This window comes from Cyprinodon tularosa, unplaced genomic scaffold (genome assembly GCF_016077235.1).
Source record: "Cyprinodon tularosa strain WSP-4 unplaced genomic scaffold, ASM1607723v1 ctg1457, whole genome shotgun sequence".
NCBI lineage: Eukaryota > Metazoa > Chordata > Actinopteri > Cyprinodontiformes > Cyprinodontidae > Cyprinodon > Cyprinodon tularosa.
In genome coordinates, this window is record NW_024038284.1 from 6924 (window position 1) to 29076 (window position 22153).

At 43.8% G+C, this 22153-nt stretch overlaps 1 protein-coding gene across 1 annotated transcript; it reads right to left on the reverse strand.

Moving 5' to 3' along the window:
• Positions 1-5434: 5434 nt before the first annotated feature.
• pnpla3 (patatin-like phospholipase domain containing 3) lies at positions 5435-21114 on the reverse strand. Its single transcript, XM_038278931.1, has 9 exons — positions 20928-21114; positions 20508-20740; positions 20367-20432; positions 11908-12117; positions 9039-9099; positions 8788-8961; positions 8580-8712; positions 6790-6897; positions 5435-5986 (listed from the first exon to the last, which is right to left on the reverse strand). The coding sequence occupies exons 1-9, from the start codon at positions 21112-21114 to the stop codon at positions 5749-5751; spliced, it is 1410 nt and encodes a 469-aa protein (XP_038134859.1). The 3' UTR covers positions 5435-5748.
• Positions 21115-22153: the final 1039 nt, after the last annotated feature.

A 22153-nucleotide genomic window follows, 5' to 3' on the forward strand; every position in this document is an offset into this window, starting at 1 on the left:
CCTCAAGGTTTTCAATGGAAACAGACTCAGACCAGTTTGAAACTGGGTTCAGGTTTGAAACTGGGTTCTGTTTTGAAACTGGGTTCAGGTTTGAAACTGGGTTAAGGTTTTAAACTGGGTTCAGGTTTGAAACTGGGTTCTGTTTTGAAACTGGGTTCAGGTTTGAAACTGGGTTAAGGTTTTAAACTGGGTTCAGGTTTGAGGCTGGGTTCATGTTTGAAACTGGGTTAAGGTTTTAAACTGGGTTAAGGTTTTAAACTGGGTTCAGGTTTGAGGCTGGGTTCATGTTTGAAACTGCGTTAAGGTTTTAAACTAGGTTGAAGTTTTAAACTGGGTTCAGTTTTTAAACTGGGTTCAGGGTTTTAAACTAGCTTAAATTTTTTAACTGGGTTCAAGGTTTTAAACTGGGTTCAGGTTTGAAACTGGGTTAAGGTTTTAAACTGGGTTCAGGTTTGAAACTGGGTTAAGGTTTTAAACTGGGTTCAGGTTTGAGGCTGGGTTCATGTTTGAAACTGGGTTAAGGTTTTAAACTGGGTTAAGGTTTTAAACTGGGTTCAGGTTTGAGGCTGGGTTCATGTTTGAAACTGCGTTAAGGTTTTAAACTAGGTTGAAGTTTTAAACTGGGTTCAGTTTTTAAACTGGGTTCAGGGTTTTAAACTAGCTTAAATTTTTTAACTGGGTTCAGGGTTTTAAACTGGGTTCAGGTTTGAAACTGGGTTCTGTTTTTGAAACTGGGTTAAGGTTTTAAACTGGGTTCAGGTTTTAAACTGGGTTCAGGTTTGAAACTGGGTTATGTTTTCAAACTGGGTTCAGGTTTGAAACTGGGTTCAGGTTTTAAACTGGGTTCAGGTTTGAGGCTGGGTTCATGTTTGAAACTGGGTTAAGGTTTTAAACTGGGTTCAGGTTTGAGGCTGGGTTCATGTTTGAAACTGGGTTAAGGTTTTAAACTGGGTTAAGGTTTTAAACTGGGTTCAGGTTTGAGGCTGGGTTCATGTTTGAAACTGCGTTAAGGTTTTAAACTAGGTTGAAGTTTTAAACTGGGTTCAGTTTTTAAACAGGGTTCAGGGTTTTAAACTAGCTTAAATTTTTTAACTGGGTTCAAGGTTTTAAACTGGGTTCAGGTTTGAAACTGGGTTAAGGTTTTAAACTGGGTTCAGGTTTGAAACTGTGTTAAGGTTTTAAACTGGGTTCAGGTTTGAGGCTGGGTTCATGTTTGAAACTGGGTTAAGGTTTTAAACTGGGTTAAGGTTTTAAACTGGGTTCAGGTTTGAGGCTGGGTTCATGTTTGAAACTGCGTTAAGGTTTTAAACTAGGTTGAAGTTTTAAACTGGGTTCAGTTTTTAAACTGGGTTCAGGGTTTTAAACTAGCTTAAATTTTTTAACTGGGTTCAGGGTTTTAAACTGGGTTCAGGTTTGAAACTGGGTTCTGTTTTTGAAACTGGGTTAAGGTTTTAAACTGGGTTCAGGTTTTAAACTGGGTTCAGGTTTGAAACTGGGTTATGTTTTCAAACTGGGTTCAGGTTTGAAACTGGGTTAAGGTTTTAAACTGGGTTCAGGTTTGAGGCTGGGTTCATGTTTGAAACTGGGTTAAGGTTTTAAACTGGGTTCAGGTTTTAAACTGAGTTCAGGTTTGAAACTTGGTTCATGTTTTTAACTGCGTTAAGGTTTTAAACTAGGTTGAAGTTTTAAACTGGGTTCAGTTTTTAAACTCGGTTCAGGGTTTTAAACTAGCTTAATTTTTTTAACTGGGTTCAGGGTTTAAAACTGGGTTCAGTTTTTAAACTGGGTTAAGGTTTTAAACAATGTTCAGTTTTTAAACTGGGTTCAGGGTTTTAAACTAGCTTAAATTTTTTAACTGGGTTCAGGGTTTTAAACTGGGTTCAGGTTTGAAACTGGGTTCTGTTTTTGAAACTGGGTTAAGGTTTTAAACTGGGTTCAGGTTTTAAACTGGGTTCAGGTTTGAAACTGGGTTCAGGTTTGAAACTGGGTTCAGGTTTGAAACTGGGTTAAGGTTTTAAACTGGGTTCAGGTTTGAGGCTGGGTTCATGTTTGAAACTGGGTTAAGGTTTTAAACTGGGTTCAGGTTTTAAACTGGGTTAAGGTTTTAAACAATGTTCAGTTTTTAAACTGGGTTCAGGGTTTTAAACTAGCTTAAATTTTTTAACTGGGTTCAGGGTTTTAAACTGGGTTCAGGTTTGAAACTGGGTTCTGTTTTTGAAACTGGGTTAAGGTTTTAAACTGGGTTCAGGTTTTAAACTGGGTTCAGGTTTTAAACTGGGTTCAGGTTTGAAACTGGGTTCAGGTTTGAAACTGGGTTAAGGTTTTAAACTGGGTTCAGGTTTGAGGCTGGGTTCATGTTTGAAACTGGGTTAAGGTTTTAAACTGGGTTCAGGTTTTAAACTGAGTTCAGGTTTGAAACTTGGTTCATGTTTGAAACTGCGTTAAGGTTTTAAACTAGGTTGAAGTTTTAAACTGGGTTCAGTTTTTAAACTCGGTTCAGGGTTTTAAACTAGCTTAAATTTTTTAACTGGGTTCAGTTTTTAAACTGGGTTAAGGTTTTAAACAATGTTCAGGTTTGAAACTGGGTTAAGGTTGTAAACTAGGTTCCGGTTTGAAACTGGGTTCAGTTTTTAAACCGGGTTCAGGTTTTAAACTGGGTTCAGGGTTTTAAACTAGGTTAAATTTTTAAACAGGGTTCAGGTTTGAAACTGGGTTCTGTTTTGAAACTGGGTTCAGGTTTTAAACTGGGTTCAGGTTTGAAACTGGGTTCATGTTTGAAACTGGGTTCAGGTTTTAAACTGAGTTCAGGCTTGAAACTGGGTTCATGTTTGAAACTGCGTTAAGGTTTTAAACTAGGTTGAAGTTTTAAACTGGGTTCAGTTTTTAGACTGGGTTCAGGGTTTTAAACTAGCTTAAATTTTTAAACTGGGTTCATGGTTTTAAACTGGGTTCAGTTTTTAAACTGGGTTAAGGTTTTAAACTAGGTTCAGGTTTGAAACTGGGTTCAGGTTTGAAACTGGGTTAAGGTTTTAAACTAGGTTCAGGTTTGAAACTGGGTTCAGTTTTTAAACTGGGTTCAGGTTTTAAACTGGGTTCAGGGTTTTAAACTAGGTTAAATTTTTAAACTGGGTTCAGGGTTTTAAACTGGGTTCAGTTTTTAAACTAGGTTCAGGGTTTTAAACTGGGTTCAGTTTTTAAACTGGGTTCAGGTTTTAAACTGGGTTCAGGTTTGAAGCTGGGTTCAGTTTTTAAACTGGTTTCGGGGTTTTAAACTGGCTTAAATTTTTAAACTAGGTTCAGGGTTTTAAACTGGGTTAAATTTTTTAACTGGATTCAGGTTTTAAACAGGGTTTAGTTTTTAAACTGGGTTCAGTTTGGAAAGCGAACATAAATGTGATTCTGTTACCAGATCTGCTGATTTCTATAAATGCTAATTGTTGCTGAATTATAACAGATTAAATTATTAAAACTGTTTTAACTTTAATGTGAAAACCTCTGATAAAACTGCCTTTATTCTGGAATCAGCTGTTTTTACCGTAATGCACAGTAAGGAAGTGCAGATGAGGATCCAGCGCGCATGCGCAGGGCCATCCACCCTGCAGGTCAGGGCGCTCTGGTCCAGTTCTAACCCCCCTGAATCAATGGTTATCCTGGTCATCCTGCCTCTGCTGAGCTGAATCAGGGGATTAACTCTTTAGATTCAGGTTTGTTTTAGATGCACCTAAACGTTACAGGATGGTAGCTCTGGAGGACTGGACCTGATCACCCCTGCTGTAGGTGTTCCAGTTCCTCAGAGATGATAGTGTTGTTCTGCAGAGGTCGGACATCTGGATCAGCAGCTGGTTGCGTCACTGCTTCCTGTTTGTGGGCGGAAGCAGAAGTAGCCTCTGGTTCCTGTTAATATTTGCTGATCAGTTAAAACATGTTTGTGACTCTTCATCATATTATCCTGCAAACACAGACGATGACGTTAATCTGCTCCTTTCATTGAATGTAATTTAGAGAGACATCATTTAAAATGTTTTAATGATCCAGAACCGCTGAATTAGATCCGTAAAGGTTCTTTTCTTTCCATATTCCTGTCTGATGGTTTGATCCTACTCAGGGACGTAGATGTTCACCTCTTAGATTCTGACCTACAAAGTGGAACCAGATGTTGACCCATGAGCCAAACTATCGGTGGGATTTCAACCTTTTCTGCAAACCAATGAACCACAGAGGCAACGAGAGGCGCTGTCACACATTTGATCACTCTAACATCGGATGTTCAGGGTGGAAAACAGGAAGGCTGGAGAGGGTTCTCTCTAGAAGCCACACATCTATAAAACAGAACCGTTTCTGTAACCAGGCATTAAAAACAGTCTTTAATGATGGTCAAGTTTTTCAGAAGATGAATCCAAACTCAGACAGATTATAGATCTTTATTGCAAATAAAGCAACACAGCGTTTCAGATTGAGGAGCAGAAACTTCTCTTCCATCCATATTTCCAAGCTTTAAACTGACGGAGGTTTATCCGTGGAGCAAACCTCCAGCTCAGCACCATCCGCCTGCTGGGAGCCATTCAGTTAGTTTACTGGGCTACTGGGAAAGCAGCAGAGGATGAGATACGGATGGGAAGACCTGGAAACAACTGCTGGACCTCATCAGTCCTCATCTGATCTGCAGCGCCTAAAAACGGCCCAGAATAAAATTATTAATCCTGGATTAGTGAGGGCAGGGTGGGACTGGGATGGAAGCAGCAGATTAAGGCTGGATTAGAAGAGAACAGACCATAAGAAAGCCTCAACATCCTCTGCTCTGGAGCAGAAATCCCATCATGTTTAAACACTCCAGCTGAGTCAGACTGGGTGGAAAGCAGGGAAGCTGTTGGATGATTGGTCGCTGAGTGATGTAGACGCAGCCGTACGTCCCCTCGCCGTCCATCAGGTCCAGACGGACACATGTAGACCTTCTAAAGTCAAACCTCAGACTTCCCGTCCTCTGCCTGCGGCTCTTTGTTCAGACCAGATATAGATCAATCAGACGGTCAGACCCAGCAGGCTACTGGTGTCCCACACCTCCAACCTCCACCAAACATTACCTGGACTTTCAAATATCACACAGAATCAAACATTCGCATCATTTAGGACTTTTTGTTCTAGATGTTTAAGCTTCTAAAAGCCTTTTATTGATCAGGAGAAGAACCATCAGGCTGCGGGATTCCTGCAGTCTCCCGACTGGATGCAACCAGCTGGTTTTCCTTAGAAAGAAAACTTTGAACCTCTAATTTGACTGCTTGATCTGGATCTATAAAGTGACATGTGGTCTAAGAAGTGCTTTCATAGCTCAGCCTTAATAAGCAGAGACATGCTGTGCTGGTAAAGAGGAAACATTCTGAACGTTTAGGGTTAAATTGACATTAAATTAAACAAGAATAAAAAACAGAAAAAAGAGTTTCTTTTTTAACATCTCTGACATAAAAACTGCTTTTTTTTTTTCTAAGGAACTGATTTCGAAAACCACCTTAAGGCACCTGCTGAACTCCTCCCACTAACGTCTGATTGGTTCATGGACAGAAGCCCCGCCCTAAAAAGGACACGACTTTTCCAACGCAAAGCAGCACGTAGCGTTACTCTTTGCTCCGAGGCACATGGACGCCCAGCAGAAGGCAGCGCCCCGCCCCTCTACATGTTAGAGTCATTCGCTCCCATCAGTCACCCTAACCTCACCCAGAGGGGGCGGAGCTTAGCTCGAGTTCAGGATGTTTGTCACGGCTGCTCAGGGCTCTGAGGTTCATCCTGGGAGCCCAGAAAGAAGCAGACTGGCTGCGGGGAGGCCGGAGCAGGGAGAGCGGGGAGGTGGGGGGCAGGCGAGGTAGATGATTGGATGTTCCAGTAATCCCTGCGGAGCTCCAGAGAAGACAGAGCAGGCGCCATAGTCTGTGTGGGACAGTCGGTCTCTGTAGGCAGCGGAGGGACGCTCAGGCACTTCCTCAGGGAGCGCTCGCTGTAAGAGAACATCATTCAGTCAATGGACACCTTCAGAGGGATTATAAACACATTTCTGCCTTTTTTATTCAATAATATCAAGTCACTGACAGTCAGGTTGATTCTTTATGTTTGTTAGTCATTATCTCCTTATTTCCACAGAACTATAAAGATATGAGGTCATCAGCGGCACCACATCTTCATCCAAATGAGGTAAAATCCTCCAAAGCTAGAAACTGTTTTCAATATATTGATTAAATGTGCCGGAAGAAAAAAGAGAGATCATATCTCTCCTATCCTGGCTTCTCTTCATTGGCTTCCTGTTAAATCCAGAATAAAATTTAAAATCCTCCTTCTCACATATAAAGCCTTAAATGGCCAAGCTCCATCTGATATCAGAGATCTGATTGTTCCTTATGTTCCTAACAGAGCACTTCGCTCTCAATCTGCAGGTTTACTAGTGGTTCCTAGAATTTCTAAAAGTAGAATGGGAGGCAGGTCTTTTAGTTATCAAGCTCCTCTCCTGTGGAACCAACTACCAGTTTTAGTCCGTGAGGCAGACACCCTGTCTACTTTTAAGGCTAGTTCTAGTGGAAAGTTCTTCCTCTTCAAAGGAGTTTGTTTTTCTCCACTGTCGCCTCATGCATGCTCGCAAAGGTAGTTGCAGTTCATCCAGGAGGAGCAGGTCCTGCAGGTCACAGACTGGATGCAACCAGCTGGTTTCCCTCTCAACCAATCTGACTGCATCGCCTCTGTAAGGTGACATGCTATCAATGGGAGCCATAGAAATAAACTGAATAGAATTACTGAGGAATCGTTCACCTGGTGGAGCCGGCGGGGTTGATTCTCCACGCCTGTCTGTAGACGTCTCCAGCGACGCCAAACAGCCAGCGAACATCAGCTGGAACCTCTGGGATCCACTCCACAAACCTGCAGCAAACAACAGCTCTTCAGACTCTAGTTTATCTACATCTATGCAGGACTTCAGGCAGACAGCAGAGCATCATGCTGTGGCTGCACTTAGCTTCATAGCATCACGGCAGCTTCATTTGATTTACTGTGTTGGAATCAGAAAGTTTATGATCTAAAAACAGTTTTTATCATTTAACCTTTTTTAACACTGATGTGTTTGTTTTTATACTGCGTTATATAGATCTATTGATATTTCTGCACATTTATTAACAGTTTTATTTTAGATCTCTGTTAGAAATATTTTATTTATACTCCGTTTGTGTTTGATCGGTTGTGTTCTAATGAACTATTATGATGTATAATGTGTGATTCATCTTTTATTAACTCTTGCTTAAGATTGTTCCAGATAAAGGTCATGCAACGGACGGGTTGTGGAAGAGACCTGAACATCCTCTATCACATGTTTCTTCTAAACATGTGTTCTTTGAACAATTCAATTGTAAAACAACCACATGCTTTGTTTTAACATATGTGCTGAGGTTTAAAGTAAGATCCTTTTGTTTCCCTTCCCCTTAGTTAAACCTCAGCTGGTGTAATTAGGGACACCCCCTTTTCTTAAATAAATGGCGAGGAGAAAGCTGAAGCCTGCAGAGTGGGGTGGAGATTGTAAACTCTGCAGTCTCTTCCTACTCTCCTCGAGGAACTAAATTAATCGTCTCTGTGCCTTCTTTGTTTCCCTGTATGTATGATGTTTTAGGTGCTTAGACCTGACAATCTCCAAACAATCTTTTTACAGATTAATTTGTTTTTCCTCATCTTGTTTTTTTTTCAATAAAATTGTTTTTTCAGACAAAAAGCACAGAATTCTGTTCTGTTCTGATGTTTCCCGATGCTCCTTTTTAATGAAAATGGGGGTAAATGACCTTTATAAAAACACTAATAAGCAGAAGAGGCTGTAGAAGCGATATCCTTTATTTATGCAGAAATGCGCTGGGTGTGTTGCCTGGTAAAACCTCTGTGGATCAAATGTTCTGCAGCTCATTCAGTCCAGATGAGCTGATTTTATAGAGAAAGAGCTTTTTATGGCGTTTAATCGCCTACAAATCAGACACCATTTCAAATAAAGGTTATCTTTAAATTTTTCCTTTCACACAAACTGCTGGTGGAGATCCTCAGTCATCCAGGTCAGAGTCATTCCAAAAAAGTTAAAACAAACTGGACTTTGTTTTCAAGTTTGAAGACATTTCTCTTCCATCCAGGAAGCTTTTTCAGCTCTAAATGTCAGAAATAGCGTTGAGTTTTTCATAGCGATGCACAGCAATGATTCCTTAATATCATCTAAACCTCCATCGCTGTTTCAGGGGAACAAAGCATCTGGCCAGGCCAACAATGAGCCTTAACGACAGCCTTTTCAGAGGAATGTACCAGTATCGGGTATAACAGGCCAATACAACCTCAATGACTCCCTTTACTGAGGGGTGGAGCTGGTTTCCAGGTTCAATGTGAAGCCTGGAACTCAAGCTTCCTGGATGGGAAGGGAAACTTCTTCACACTCAGAAAGCAAAGTGTGAACGATCAGGTTAGTTCAGTGGGAATGGTTCCTGGTCCTGGGAAGATGGTGGGCATGGCTCTCCATCAGGCATCTAACTGGTTAAACTGGTTGACAGGAGAGTTCAGGGTGGGGCTCGCTGGGAGCTTACCTCTGGGCCACAGAATAGGCCGACTGGACAGGAAGCGTGTAAGGCAGGAGAATGTAGGAGGCCACTCTCAGCGGCAGCATCCCAGACACCTTGGCGTAAAGGCCCGACTTATCCCGGCAGGCCTCACAGAACACTGTCAGACACAACCATGGCATCATTAGCTGCAGCCCATCAGCAATCCCTTCCAAAGGCAGAACAAACGTCCCACCTTTCTTTATCTGGGTGGGCAGATCCAGCTGCTCATCCAGCCACCAGTGCTTGTCGTGCAGCAGGCGGAGTCTGCGCAGCACCCACTCCTTGGTGGTCTCGGTGGGCTCAGAGCAGCAGCAGCTGCTGGGACTGTCGGGCAGACCGGGACGAGGACGCTCCAGCATCAGCAGGTCTGGGAGCAGAAAACACGCTGGAATGTCACAGAGATACGGAGAACAGGACCCAACTCCAGAGGAGGGAGGAACTCACTGTTCTCCTCCAGGAAGCGCAGAGCGTCCTTATAGCCACTCTGACACATCTCTGCCAGGACCTGAGGAAGGAAGGAAGGCTTTCTGTCAGCATCATGTTAGCTCTGCTTTACCTGGCGCCACCTACAGGGAACAGAACACAACTACAGCTGCTGCTAGAGTATCCTGCTGGACCACTTCCTTCTCCTGTTTCAGGATCCGTCTATAAAACTACAGCTGATCACCAGAACAGCTCCCAGTTCACCCAGTTCATGGTTACAGCAGCAGCAGCTGCTGATTCTTTTCAGATCACTTTTTAAATGTTTGTATTTTCTTCCACTGAGTCTTTGGGACTGCTGGATTATGGACCAGATTACTAGTTTATATCTTTACTGGACCAGATTAAAGCCAAATAAGACTAATTAACTGCACGTTTGCAAAGGATACTAATATAATTAATATAATAAGGAACCAAAACCTTATCTGAATTTTACTGAACTTTATGCAAAAGCCAATGCTGTCGATGCATTTAGGGACCAATCAATGTGGGAGTTTATAGTTCAGCTTTAAAGGAATAGTACACCCAAAACATGATTAGCCTTCATTTTCTACTCACCCCCATGCTGAACAACACTCTGGAGTACTTTTTTGATATCTCAAATGCATCTGGAGATCTGGGAGGCTTCTTGCTGTCTGCTGACATTCAAATAATGGAGGTCTATGGCGCCCGAGACAGAAAGGTCCATAAAAGTCCACAAAAAACGTGTCAATATTCCTCCATACTGCTCGTCCAATGTATTCCAAGTGTCCTGAGTGGGTAGCATCCAGAATTTACTCGAAACAAAGTCATTTAGAATGTTTTTAGAGCATAAACAGTAGTGTATAGGATTTCCTGAAAGCGCGCACATGCGCGTTCACGACGCTACGGAAGCCGGCAGACCAAACCAGATGAAAGTGCGCATTCAGCGTCTGCTCTGCCGATAATGCAAGCGTAGAAGAAGAAATGTGCTGTTTACCTGTGCAAAGAAAGAAACAACGAAAGAAAAATGTCTGAGGACTTCAGTGTTGAGGAAGAGCATGAGTTCTTTGCCGAGCTGAATGCGCTGGTTTAGTCTGCCGGCTTCCGTAGGCTCGTGAACGCGCCGGCGCGCGCTTTCAGGAAATCCTATACACTACTGTTTATGCTCTAAAAACATTCTAAATGACTTCGTTTCGAGTAAATTCTGGATGCTACCCACTCAGGACACTTGGAATACATTGGACGAGCAGTATGGAGGAATATTGACACGTTTTTTGTGGACTTTTATGGACCTTTCTGTCTCGGGCGCCATAGACCTCCATTATTTGAATGTCAGCAGACAGCAAGAAGCCTCCCAGATCTCCAGATGCATTTGAGATATCAAAAAAGTACTCCAGAGTGTTGTTCAGCATGGGGGTGAGTAGAAAATGAAGGCTAATCATGTTTTGGGTGTACTATTCCTTTAAAGTTCAGAGGAGAAAATGTAAACTAGGAAGCAGCATGGAGGCCAAGGCTCGCTGATCCCACATAGATGTTGGTCACCTAGATTTCCTAATCACTGATAAAGAAGACGTCTGCAGCACGATGCTCCTGATCAGCTCATCTGCTGTCAGCCAACAGACGACCAGCAGACATCGCACCACAGAGGTCATGGGGTCACCCTGCACAGCGGCCGAGTGTGTGTTGGACCTCCGCCATCATGGGAGGGGGGGATTTCATCACTGATTTCTATTACTGATTGCCTGTTGGTACTACAGGATGGACTGAAGCAACCGGCCGCCATGTTGGTACTCCCTAGTTAGACTGGTCACAATGTAAACAATCTGTGCGCTGCAGCATCGAACAACCATGATGTTCTCATTTTCAGGTGTTTTAAAAACAAAGCGGCGCGTGTATGATGTCATCCGCACGCCGGCCTGGAGTAGTGACAGGCAGCCTGGGCCACAGGTGGCTACGCTCTACCCCTTCTATTCATTCTAGCTAATCTGAATCGTTCAATTCCATTTGGAGAGCGAGATCATCTATGGTAGCAGCACTAGACATCTTCCAGGCATGTGAGGAAAACTAGCAGCAGTTCAGCGGACAGGATGAATGAACGGTAGCCGGCGCACGCGGATGATGTCATACACACTCCGCTTTGTTTTTAAAAGATATAAATATAAATAAACATGTATTAATTACATTGTAATGTTGATTACATTACATTAAAGGCATTTTTATGGCCCGACTCCGTGAGTGTGGGGAGTACCAAGATGGCGACAGGTCACTTCAGTTTTTTTTTCGGTCCATCAGCAATCCAGTGAATAAATAGAGCAACTTTAGCATTGCAGCGACTTTAGCGCTGCGGCTAACATTGCTGCTGAAATGATGAAGGTGCTAGTCTGCTGTAAATAATTTAGAAGTCCTTCCTTGCCTCCATCTTTTACGGGCTGCCTGGTAACCAAACAGGAGCGTTCTGGATGGATTCTTATCCCTGCGGTTTTAGGAGGCAAGCTGCCAGAGAACCATCGGTTCCACTTCGGCGCCACATGTCAGAGGTCTTCAGGCTCTGTCCGTCTCAGCTGGTCAGCTTCTAGAGCAGAACTGTTTCCATCATTAACTTGACTCTAACCAAACAGAGGGGACGCCCGGCTGCAGGAATCCCTCTGATTGGCTCTGACCAGCAGTTTCTACTGATGAAATAAATGAGTGAGGATGTCGGGTGCTGCTGGATGGGATCTATCATGGTTCTGTTTTAAATGGAAGCCAACCTGTTAATGTGACCCTGCTCTTTGGCTTTTCACTGAACTGGAAATAAAGATGAGCTGCTCGGCCACCAGGGGGCAGCAGAGTTTGATCTACTGCGCTGCAGTAGAAGGTGATGGTGACCCACCCTGGGTTCGGGCGGGAACAGCGCTCTGCTGAGCCGGTACAGGTTCCCCATGTTCATCTGGATGCTGGTGTTGGTCAAGCGCAGCTCGTGGAAGCTGGTGGAGTTATCCCGCGGACAGATGTCGTTCTCCCCGGAGAACGGGGAGATGCTGATGGTGTTCTTCAGCTCCGACTGAGGCAGGTTATCACTGATGCCGCCGTCCACGTAGCGCTGCAACAAACCCAGGAAAGGTTCTATCAGAACTGACCAATCAGAGCCGCTCAGGTTTAGAAAGCTGAAACCGGATAGTAAACCTTTACCAGGAGGTTACCCCCCCCCTCACAGAGTTATTTACTGTACGCAGAAAGCGTAGTCGTGGATCTCTGCCCACTGGTCACCACCAACCCGTTCACGTTTCTAACCGGTTTTCCCCACTCAGTGACACACCCACTGAGAAGCCCACTCTGGTGATTGGCAGCTCCATAGTCAGAAACGTGGCATTAGAGACACCAGGGACCATAGTCAAATGTTTGCCGGGGGCCAGAACGGGCGACATCAAATCCTACCTGAAACTACTGGCTAAGGATAAGGTTAAATACAGTAAGATTGTTATTCACGCTGGTGGTAATGACACCCGGTTACGCCGATCGGAGGTCACTAAAATTAGTGTTGCTTCGGTGTGTAAGTTTGCCAAAGCAACGTCGGACTCCATAATTTTCTCTGGTCCCCTCCCTGATCTGACCAGTGATGACATGTTTAGCCGCATGTCGTCATTCAACCGCTGGTTGTCTAGGTGGTGTCCTGAAAACAACGTGGGCTACATTAATAATTGGCAATCCTTTTGGGGAAAGCCTGGTCTGATTCGGAGAGACGGCATCCATCCCACTTTGGATGGTGCAGCTCTTCTTTCTAGGAATCTGGCTACATTTATTAGTCCTCCAAAACCCTGACCACCCAGGGTGCAGACCAGGAAGCAGAGTTGTAGTTTAACACACATCTCTGCAGCTTCTCTACTGTTACCCACTCTTTACTCCATCCAGACAGTGTCTTGCCCACGACCAAAATCTAATAAATTAGCAAAGATTCCCAAAGGAGTAAATCATGATAATCTAATTAAAATCAAAATAACTCCAATTGGGGAAAAAGTTAAAACAATTAAATGTGGTCTGTTTAACATAAGATCGCTTTCCTCTAAAAGTCTACTAGTTAATGACTTGATTTGTGATAATCACATTGACTTGTTTTGCCTTACAGAAACCTGGCTGCAGCAAGAGGATTATGTGAGCATAAATGAGGCAACTCCTTCAAGCTATTTAAATTTTCACATCCCCAGAAGTTCTGGGCGAGGAGGAGGAGTAGCAACAATCTTCCAGTCTGACTTACTGATTACTCCCAAAACAATTAATACCTACAACTCTTTTGAACATTTAACCCTTAATTTCCCTGATCCAAATTTCAAGGCAAGAAAACCTCTTCTTTTTGTAACTTTGTATCGTCCACCAGGTCCTTACTCTGAATTTTTAGATGAGTTTTCAGAGTTCCTTTCTGATTTGGTATTAAATACTGACAGGGTCATCATAGTGGGAGATTTTAACATCCATGCTGACATTGAAGGCGATAGCTTAAGAGCAGCCTTTAATGCTATCTTAGACACTATTGGCTTTGTTCAAAATGTGAATAGTCCCACGCATTCTCATCTTCATACTTTGGATCTTGTGCTGACATACGGCATAGAATGTGAAGAAATAACAGTATTTCCTCACAACCCTGTCCTCTCTGACCACTTTCCAATAACCTTCATGATTACTTTAACAGAGTTCTCCTCCCCCAAAAGAAGGTTCAATTTTAGTAGATCTTTATCAGATAGTGCAGTTATAAATTTTAAAGAATCTGCTTCACTTTCTCTCTCCTCTGTGTCACTGAGCAGTGCTGCAGAGTGCAAAAGCTTAGCTTATTCCCCTTCACAGGTTGATGATTTTGTTGATGGGGTTGCTAGTTCTCTGCGTACTGCCTTAGACAACGCAGCTCCTTTGAAAATGAAAACCGTTAAAAATAGAAAGCTTGCTCCTTGGTTTAATGCAGAGCTGCGTACTTTGAAGCAAAATGCTAGGAAACTGGAGAGAAAATATCGCTCCACAGGCCTGCGAGAGTCCTTCCTAGTCTGGAAAAATGGTTTACTGCTGTATAAGAGGACTCTTTGTAAAGCAAGAGCAGCATACTTCTCCTCATTAATAGAGGAGAATAAGAATAATCCTAGATTTCTTTTTAATACAGTTGCCAAACTCACCCAGAGCCATAGCTCTGTTGAACCGTCCATTCCACCTGCTCTTAGCAGCAATGATTTTATGGGATTCTTTATAAATAAGATTGATCTTATTAAAAATAAGATCATAAGCACTCCTCTATCCGCGATTGTACCTGAGGTAGTCATGGAATCTGAACCGGGTTTAGACTGCTTTGATCCAGTTGAACTCTCTGAATTAGCAAAATTATTGTCTTCATCTAAGACTTCAACTTGTATGTTAGATCCAGTTCCAACCAGGTTATTTAAGGAGGTATTCCCTTTGATCTCCTCCTCCATTTTAGATGTGATTAATCTATCTCTGTTACAGGGATATGTACCTAAAGCTTTTAAGGTTGCTGTAATTAAACCTCTGCTTAAGAAACCGTCTCTTGACCCAGATGACTTGGTCAATTATAGACCTATATCCAATCTTCCTTTCTTATCCAAAATTCTTGAGAAAGTAGTTGTCAAACAAGTTTGCGATCACTTCCACCATAATGAACTTTTTGAAGAGTTTCAGTCTGGCTTTAGAGCTCATCATAGCACTGAAACAGCTCTGGTGAAAGTCACTAATGATATTCTCATGGCCTCAGATAATGGACTTGTATCTGTGCTCGTCCTGTTGGATCTTAGTGCTGCATTTGATACAGTTGACCATAATATTCTTTTAGAAAGACTTGAATATTTTGTTGGAATTAAAGGAACAGCACTAGACTGGTTTAAATCTTATCTATCTGATCGAATTCAGTTTGTTCATGTTAATGGTTGGTCTTCAACACGCTCAAAGGTTACCTGTGGAGTGCCACAGGGATCAGTGCTAGGACCAATTCTCTTTACTTTATACATGCTCCCAATTGGTAGAATTATTAGACAGCATGGGATTAATTTCCACTGTTACGCTGATGATACCCAGCTATATCTGTCTATAAATCCAGATGAAGCTAACCCATTACATAGATTACAGGCATGTCTTGAAGACATAAAAACCTGGATGACTCTTAACTTTCTGCTCCTGAATGCAGACAAAACAGAAGTTATAGTCTTTGGACCAGAGTCTCTGAAAAAGAAACTGATTAGCCAGTCACTTCATTTGGATGGGATTAAACTGATTTCAGATAATAAAGTAAAAAATCTTGGTGTTATTTTTGATCAGGACCTGTCATTTAAATCCCACATCAAAGAGGTTTCTAGAATTTCCTTCTTTCATCTGAGGAACATTACAAAAATTAGAAATATCCTGTCCAGGGGTGATGCTGAGAAACTAGTCCATGCATTTGTTACTTCAAGGCTGGACTATTGTAATTCTTTACTATCAGGAAGTCCACAAACTGTAGTTAAAAGCCTTCAGCTGATCCAAAATGCTGCAGCCAGAGTTCTAATGAAAATTAAAAAGAGAGATCATATCTCGCCTATCCTGGCTTCTCTTCATTGGCTTCCTGTTAAATCAAGAATAGAATTTAAAATCCTCCTTCTCACATATAAAGCCTTAAATGGCCAAGCTCCATCTTATATCAGAGATCTGATTGTTCCTTATGTTCCTAACAGAGCACTTCGCTCTCAATCTGCAGGTTTACTAATCGTTCCTAGAATTTCTAAAAGTAGAATGGGAGGCAGATCTTTTAGTTATCAGGCTCCTCTCCTGTGGAACCAACTACCAGTTTTAGTCCGTGAGGCAGACACCCTGTCTACTTTTAAGGCTAGGCTTAAAACTTTCCTTTTTGATAAAGCTTATAGTTAGGGTGGCTCAGGTTATCCTGAGCTATCTCTATAGTTATGCTGCTATAGGCTTAGACTTTTGGAGGACATAGGGACCCCCATTTCATCATTCTGCTTCTTCTCTGTTCTCCTATTCTGCAGAATCTGTTAGTTCAATCTCTAACCTTCTGCTCTCTCTGCTTTTCCTCAGAGTAGCTTTGCCTCGTCTGTTCCTGTTTGGCTGTGACGTCATCCTGGAAAGAAACATCAGCTGTGCTGCTTCTATCAACACCCTTGTTTATAGATGTTGGAGATCGGCCGGTTTTCCAGTGTGGTCCTGTTTCTCTGACCGTGACTGAGTGGATGTGCTCTCTTCGTCCTCTGGCATGGGAGCTGCCTTGGAGCTCGTCTGCCTGGCTGTGTGTTTCCTGGACGGGGCCGCCTTTTACAGCTGCTTTTTGTATCTCTGCTTCTGTCTCCTTGAACCCCAGTCGGCCTCGGCAGATGGCCGCTCACACTGAGCCTGGTTCTGCTGGAGGTTTCTTCCTGTTAAAAGGGAGTTTTTCCTCTCCACTGTCGCTACAAGCATGCTTAGTGTGGGGGATTGTATTTGAGTCAATGAGTCAATGCAATCAACTGGTTTTCCTTAGATAGAAAACTGTATCAATTTGACTGTATGATCTGGTTGAACTGTAAAGTGCCTTGAGATGACATGTGTTGTGAATTTGGCGCTATATAAATAAACTGAATTGAATTGAATTGAATTTATTTCCAATCAAATGATGATGATCCCAGTGACCGTCTTCCTCACTGTGGGAGAACACTGTTTTACTAGAACATCAGAACCACAGCCACTTCCAATCCAGGGCAGGACGCAGGGATCAGGGATCAGCCCTGGACCCAAACCCACAGGAGGGGGAGGATTTAGGAGGTAAGAGTCCAAACCAGCAGCTGGAACAGTCACCAGCTCCTCATTAGCCAATCAGATTGCTGGGAGGTTCTGTAGACCATATAAGCCGGAATCACTCGGCCGGCCTTCATCATCCTCTCCACCTTCATCATCCTCTCCACCCTCCCCTTGTTTCTCTCCCTGTTTGTGGACCAAGTCAGCTTTCTGACGAGGGGATTACTCAATCAGAGGCAAACTCCCAGCAGTTCAGGGAAAACGGCAGCAGAGAGTAAAGTGTTTGTTTTCCAGAGGGACAGAAAGTAGGGCAGTGCTGGAATCCAGGTCACAGTGAGCTGCTGGGCAAACATCCACAATCCCAGACCTCCAGACTTCTACCAAAGTGTTTATAAAGACCACCCAGACCACAAACATGGGCCGTGTTTATAAAGACCACCCAGACCACAAACATGGGCCGTGTTTATAAAGACCACCTAGAACCCAAACATGGGCCGTGTTTATAAAGACCACCCAGACCACAAACACGGGCGGTGTTTATAAAGACCACCTAGGCCCCAATCATGGGCCGTGTTTATAAAGACCACGTAAACCCCAATCATGGGCCGTGTTTATAAAGACCACGTAAACCCCAATGATGGGCCGTGTTTATAAAGACCACGTAAACCCCAATCATGGGCCGTGTTTATAAAGACCACGTAAACCCCAATGATGGGCCGTGTTTATAAAGACCACCTAGAACCCAAACATGGGCCGTGTTTATAAAGACCACCTAGAACCCAAACATGGGCCGTGTTTATAAAGACCACGTAGACCCCAAACATGGGCCGTGTTTATAAAGACCACGTAAACCCCAATGATGGGCCGTGTTTATAAAGACCACCTAGAACCCAAACATGGGCCGTGTTTATAAAGACCACCTAGACCACAAACATGGGCCGTGTTTATAAAGACCACGTAAACCCCAATGATGGGCCGTGTTTATAAAGACCACCTAGAACCCAAACATGGGCCGTGTTTATAAAGACCACGTAAACCCCAATGATGGGCCGTGTTTATAAAGACCACCTAGAACCCAAACATGAGCCGTGTTTATAAAGACCACCTAGAACCCAAACATGGGCCGTGTTTATAAAGACCACCTAGAACCCAAACATGGGCCGTGTTTATAAAGACCACCTAGACCCCAAACATGGGCCGTGTTTATAAAGACCACCTAGACCCCAAACATGGGCCGTGTTTATAAAGACCACGTAAACCCCAATGATGGGCCGTGTTTATAAAGACCACCTAGAACCCAAACATGGGCCGTGTTTATAAAGACCACCTAGAACCCAAACATGGGCCGTGTTTATAAAGACCACCTAGAACCCAAACATGGGCCGTGTTTATAAAGACCACCTAGACCCCAAACATGGGCCGTGTTTATAAAGACCACGTAAACCCCAATGATGGGCCGTGTTTATAAAGACCACCTAGAACCCAAACATGGGCCGTGTTTATAAAGACCACGTAAACCCCAATGATGGGCCGTGTTTATAAAGACCACCTAGAACCCAAACATGGGCCGTGTTTATAAAGACCACCTAGAACCCAAACATGGGCCGTGTTTATAAAGACCACGTAGACCCCAAACATGGGCCGTGTTTATAAAGACCACGTAAACCCCAATGATGGGCCGTGTTTATAAAGACCACCTAGACCCCAAACATGGGCCGTGTTTATAAAGACCACGTAAACCCCAATGATGGGCCGTGTTTATAAAGACCACCTAGAACCCAAACATGGGCCGTGTTTATAAAGACCACGTAAACCCCAATGATGGGCCGTGTTTATAAAGACCACCTAGAACCCAAACATGGGCCGTGTTTATAAAGACCACCTAGAACCCAAACAAGGGCCGTGTTTATAAAGACCACCTAGACCCCAAACATGGGCCGTGTTTATAAAGACCACGTAAACCCCAATGATGGGCCGTGTTTATAAAGACCACCTAGAACCCAAACATGGGCCGTGTTTATAAAGACCACGTAAACCCCAATGATGGGCCGTGTTTATAAAGACCACCTAGACCCCAAACATGGGCCGTGTTTATAAAGACCACGTAAACCCCAATGATGGGCCGTGTTTATAAAGACCACCTAGAACCCAAACATGGGCCGTGTTTATAAAGACCACGTAAACCCCAATGATGGGCCGTGTTTATAAAGACCACCTAGAACCCAAACATGGGCCGTGTTTATAAAGACCACCTAGAACCCAAACATGGGCCGTGTTTATAAAGACCACCTAGAACCCAAACATGGGCCGTGTTTATAAAGACCACCTAGACCCCAAACATGGGCCGTGTTTATAAAGACCACGTAAACCCCAATGATGGGCCGTGTTTATAAAGACCACCTAGAACCCAAACATGGGCCGTGTTTATAAAGACCACCTAGAACCCAAACATGGGCCGTGTTTATAAAGACCACCTAGAACCCAAACATGGGCCGTGTTTATAAAGACCACCTAGACCCCAAACATGGGCCGTGTTTATAAAGACCACCTAGACCCCAAACATGGGCCGTGTCTATAAAGACCACGTAAACCCCAATGATGGGCCGTGTTTATAAAGAACACCTAGAACCCAAACATGGGCCGTGTTTATAAAGACCACGTAAACCCCAATGATGGGCCGTGTTTATAAAGACCACCTAGAACCCAAACATGGGCCGTGTTTATAAAGACCACGTAAACCCCAATGATGGGCCGTGTTTATAAAGACCACCTAGACCCCAATCATGGGCCGTGTTTATAAAGACCACCCAGAAGTGTTTCTGTTGGGAGAAGTTGATTGAGGAACCAAGCAGGAAGTGACATCATCAGAGCAGAGCTCTCTAACCCTGAAATCCCACATCCTCCATCACCAGCTTTCCTTGGTGTGATTTAGATTTTTTTTTAAATGGCAGAAAATTCCCATCCCTGCATCAGAGCACTACCTGTTGGATCTATGAATGGTTTTCTATGCTTCAACCAAACTAGCAGCAGTAGTGGAGTTTGGAGATGCAATCCACTTGTTAAATCTATCTTTGCTCTCCTCTAATTTATCCAGAAGTTCTGCGATCGCTTTTTTTTTCTCTCCCTCCTAGCTTGGTGGTGGGCTGCAGATGTAGCCTTCCCTGGAAATGCCTTTCCAAATTTTTATTTTTTGACAACCTCTCATTACAAAGCATATAATGAAAGCAAATGATTGGCTCCATTCTTTGAACCCTCTTTGCTCATCAGCCATCTTCCTTTTGTCACACCTGGCACCGCGCCGCACTGGCTGCAAGTTATGACCACTGATCTCTATGGCTATGACGCTAATTATTGTTTACATTTATTTATCATATAAATGTTTACAGCACTGGGAAACATTCTTTTTGTTTGACCTCCTGCACCATGTTAAAACAAACAAAAAAAAATAAAAAATCTGTTGTTCCTACATTTTTGAAAAAGCTCCAAGGAGCTGTAAGGGGGGCATAAGGGGGGGTCTCCAGAAAACATCTCCTGATGTTGACCTTTCCATCCAACCAGCAACTAGATCAACCATCGTCATGGCGACCGCAGGCTTACCACTCCTCTGAAGGACGGAGGGATGAGTCCGCAGTAGATGGGGATGAAGCAGCTACAGATCAGCGCCTGCAGACGGAGCACAGGGTTAATCAGAACCGGTCAGAACATCTCCAGATGTTCCAGCAGGACCACCATGCAGACCTGGATGAGCTCCTCTTTGGAGCTGAACTCTGACACCAGCACGTTCTCCCCATCAGCCACTCTGGTCAAGGAGACGCAGAGGCGGCCTGAGGCCAGGAGGTGGGCGTCAGAGGGCAGGTCCCGGTTCAGGCCGGACCTCAGGACCTTCACCAGGTTGAAGGTTGGGTGGAGCGGACCTAGGTTCCTCTTCCTGGCTTCCTTCGCCACCTCGATGACGTCCTCGCAGCATTTAGCTGGAAGAGAGCAGTTAGAGGAGTCAGGGAGCTGAGTGGACTCTGGTCTGGGGGTCAGAGGTCATTCAGCTTCTAGTTGCCTCTGATTCATCAAACAAGCAGATTTTACTCCAACATGCAGCAGCTTCATTTCTTTCCTCTCAGGATGTTTAACAGCTGAGGAAGCAGCAGCTCCTGGTTTGCTTACCGATGCATGCTTGGCTCGCGAGCACTGCGGCAGTGAGGGCCCCTGCGGAGGCTCCGTACAGCCTGGTGGCCCCTTTCACCAGGTAGGGGGCCTTCTCCAGCAGGCAGCTGGCCACTCCGATGTGGTAGATCCCCAAGAAGCCGCAGCCCGCAAAGGACAGGTTCCAGCCGCCCTGCAGGTCGAACATGGCGGGAGGCAGAGGAGCAGCTGGAGCGGCGAAAACAACGGCTTTAAACTGCCCCTGGTGCGTTCAAGGGCTGTGGGATTTACTGCTGTTTCCGGCTTAAAGGGACAGAACGTCTTTTCTTATAATATGTAACGATGGGGGGGGGGGTAATCTATTTTTAATCAGCAGAGAAACGTTTTATCTGCTGCTGATGATCCAACATGTTTCTGAAACAGAGAGCCTCTCCATGTCTGGCTTAGTTTCCCTGGAAGCCAGAAAATCCAACTCGACTCAAACACAACGCACGGTGTCATGTGACTGTGACGTCACTTAGACCACTCTGACCATTAGTAACCCAGTCCTGCTCCCTTATCACGGTTTACTTTCCTCTTTTTATCTCCAAACTTTCAGAACATTTGGCCTTAAAAGAATTTCTCAGCCGCCTTAGCTCTGCAGGACAGAACATGCTGTAGAAATGCTGCTTCTAGACTGTGCTGGTTAGACTTCTCACAAACTGCAGGAAAGAGGAAACAAAACAACAACAAAATGCTGTTTTAGTTTCATTTCAGGCCTGAGCTGACCTCCTACCTGGATCCAGGCTGTTTCTATGGCTCCCATCCACAGCTCATCTCACTATAGATCCAAAGCAATCAGATCATCCAGTCAGATCAGAGCTTTGCTTAACAAGGGACACTGAACCTGTAATCTGACTGGATGATCTGATTGATTTAGATCTATAAAGTGACCTGAGGTGACCTGAGTTGTGAACCAGCTGAGTGAATCCAGTAACTCAGCAGGATTCTGGACGAGCCGCTAGAGAAAGGAAATAATAGATTGACTCTTCAGCAAATCAATTCAGCTTTATTTATAAAACACTTTAAAATATCTGGAAGGACCAAAGTGCTCTACAAACAACATCAAACCATCACAGGGACTCACAAGACAAAAAAAAAAAACATAACAGCATAAAATCTATAATAAAATAAAAATCATTTATCACAGCCTAAAATAAACATCTCCCATCGTTTTTAAAGAAAAAGCAAACAGATGAGTTTTTAGG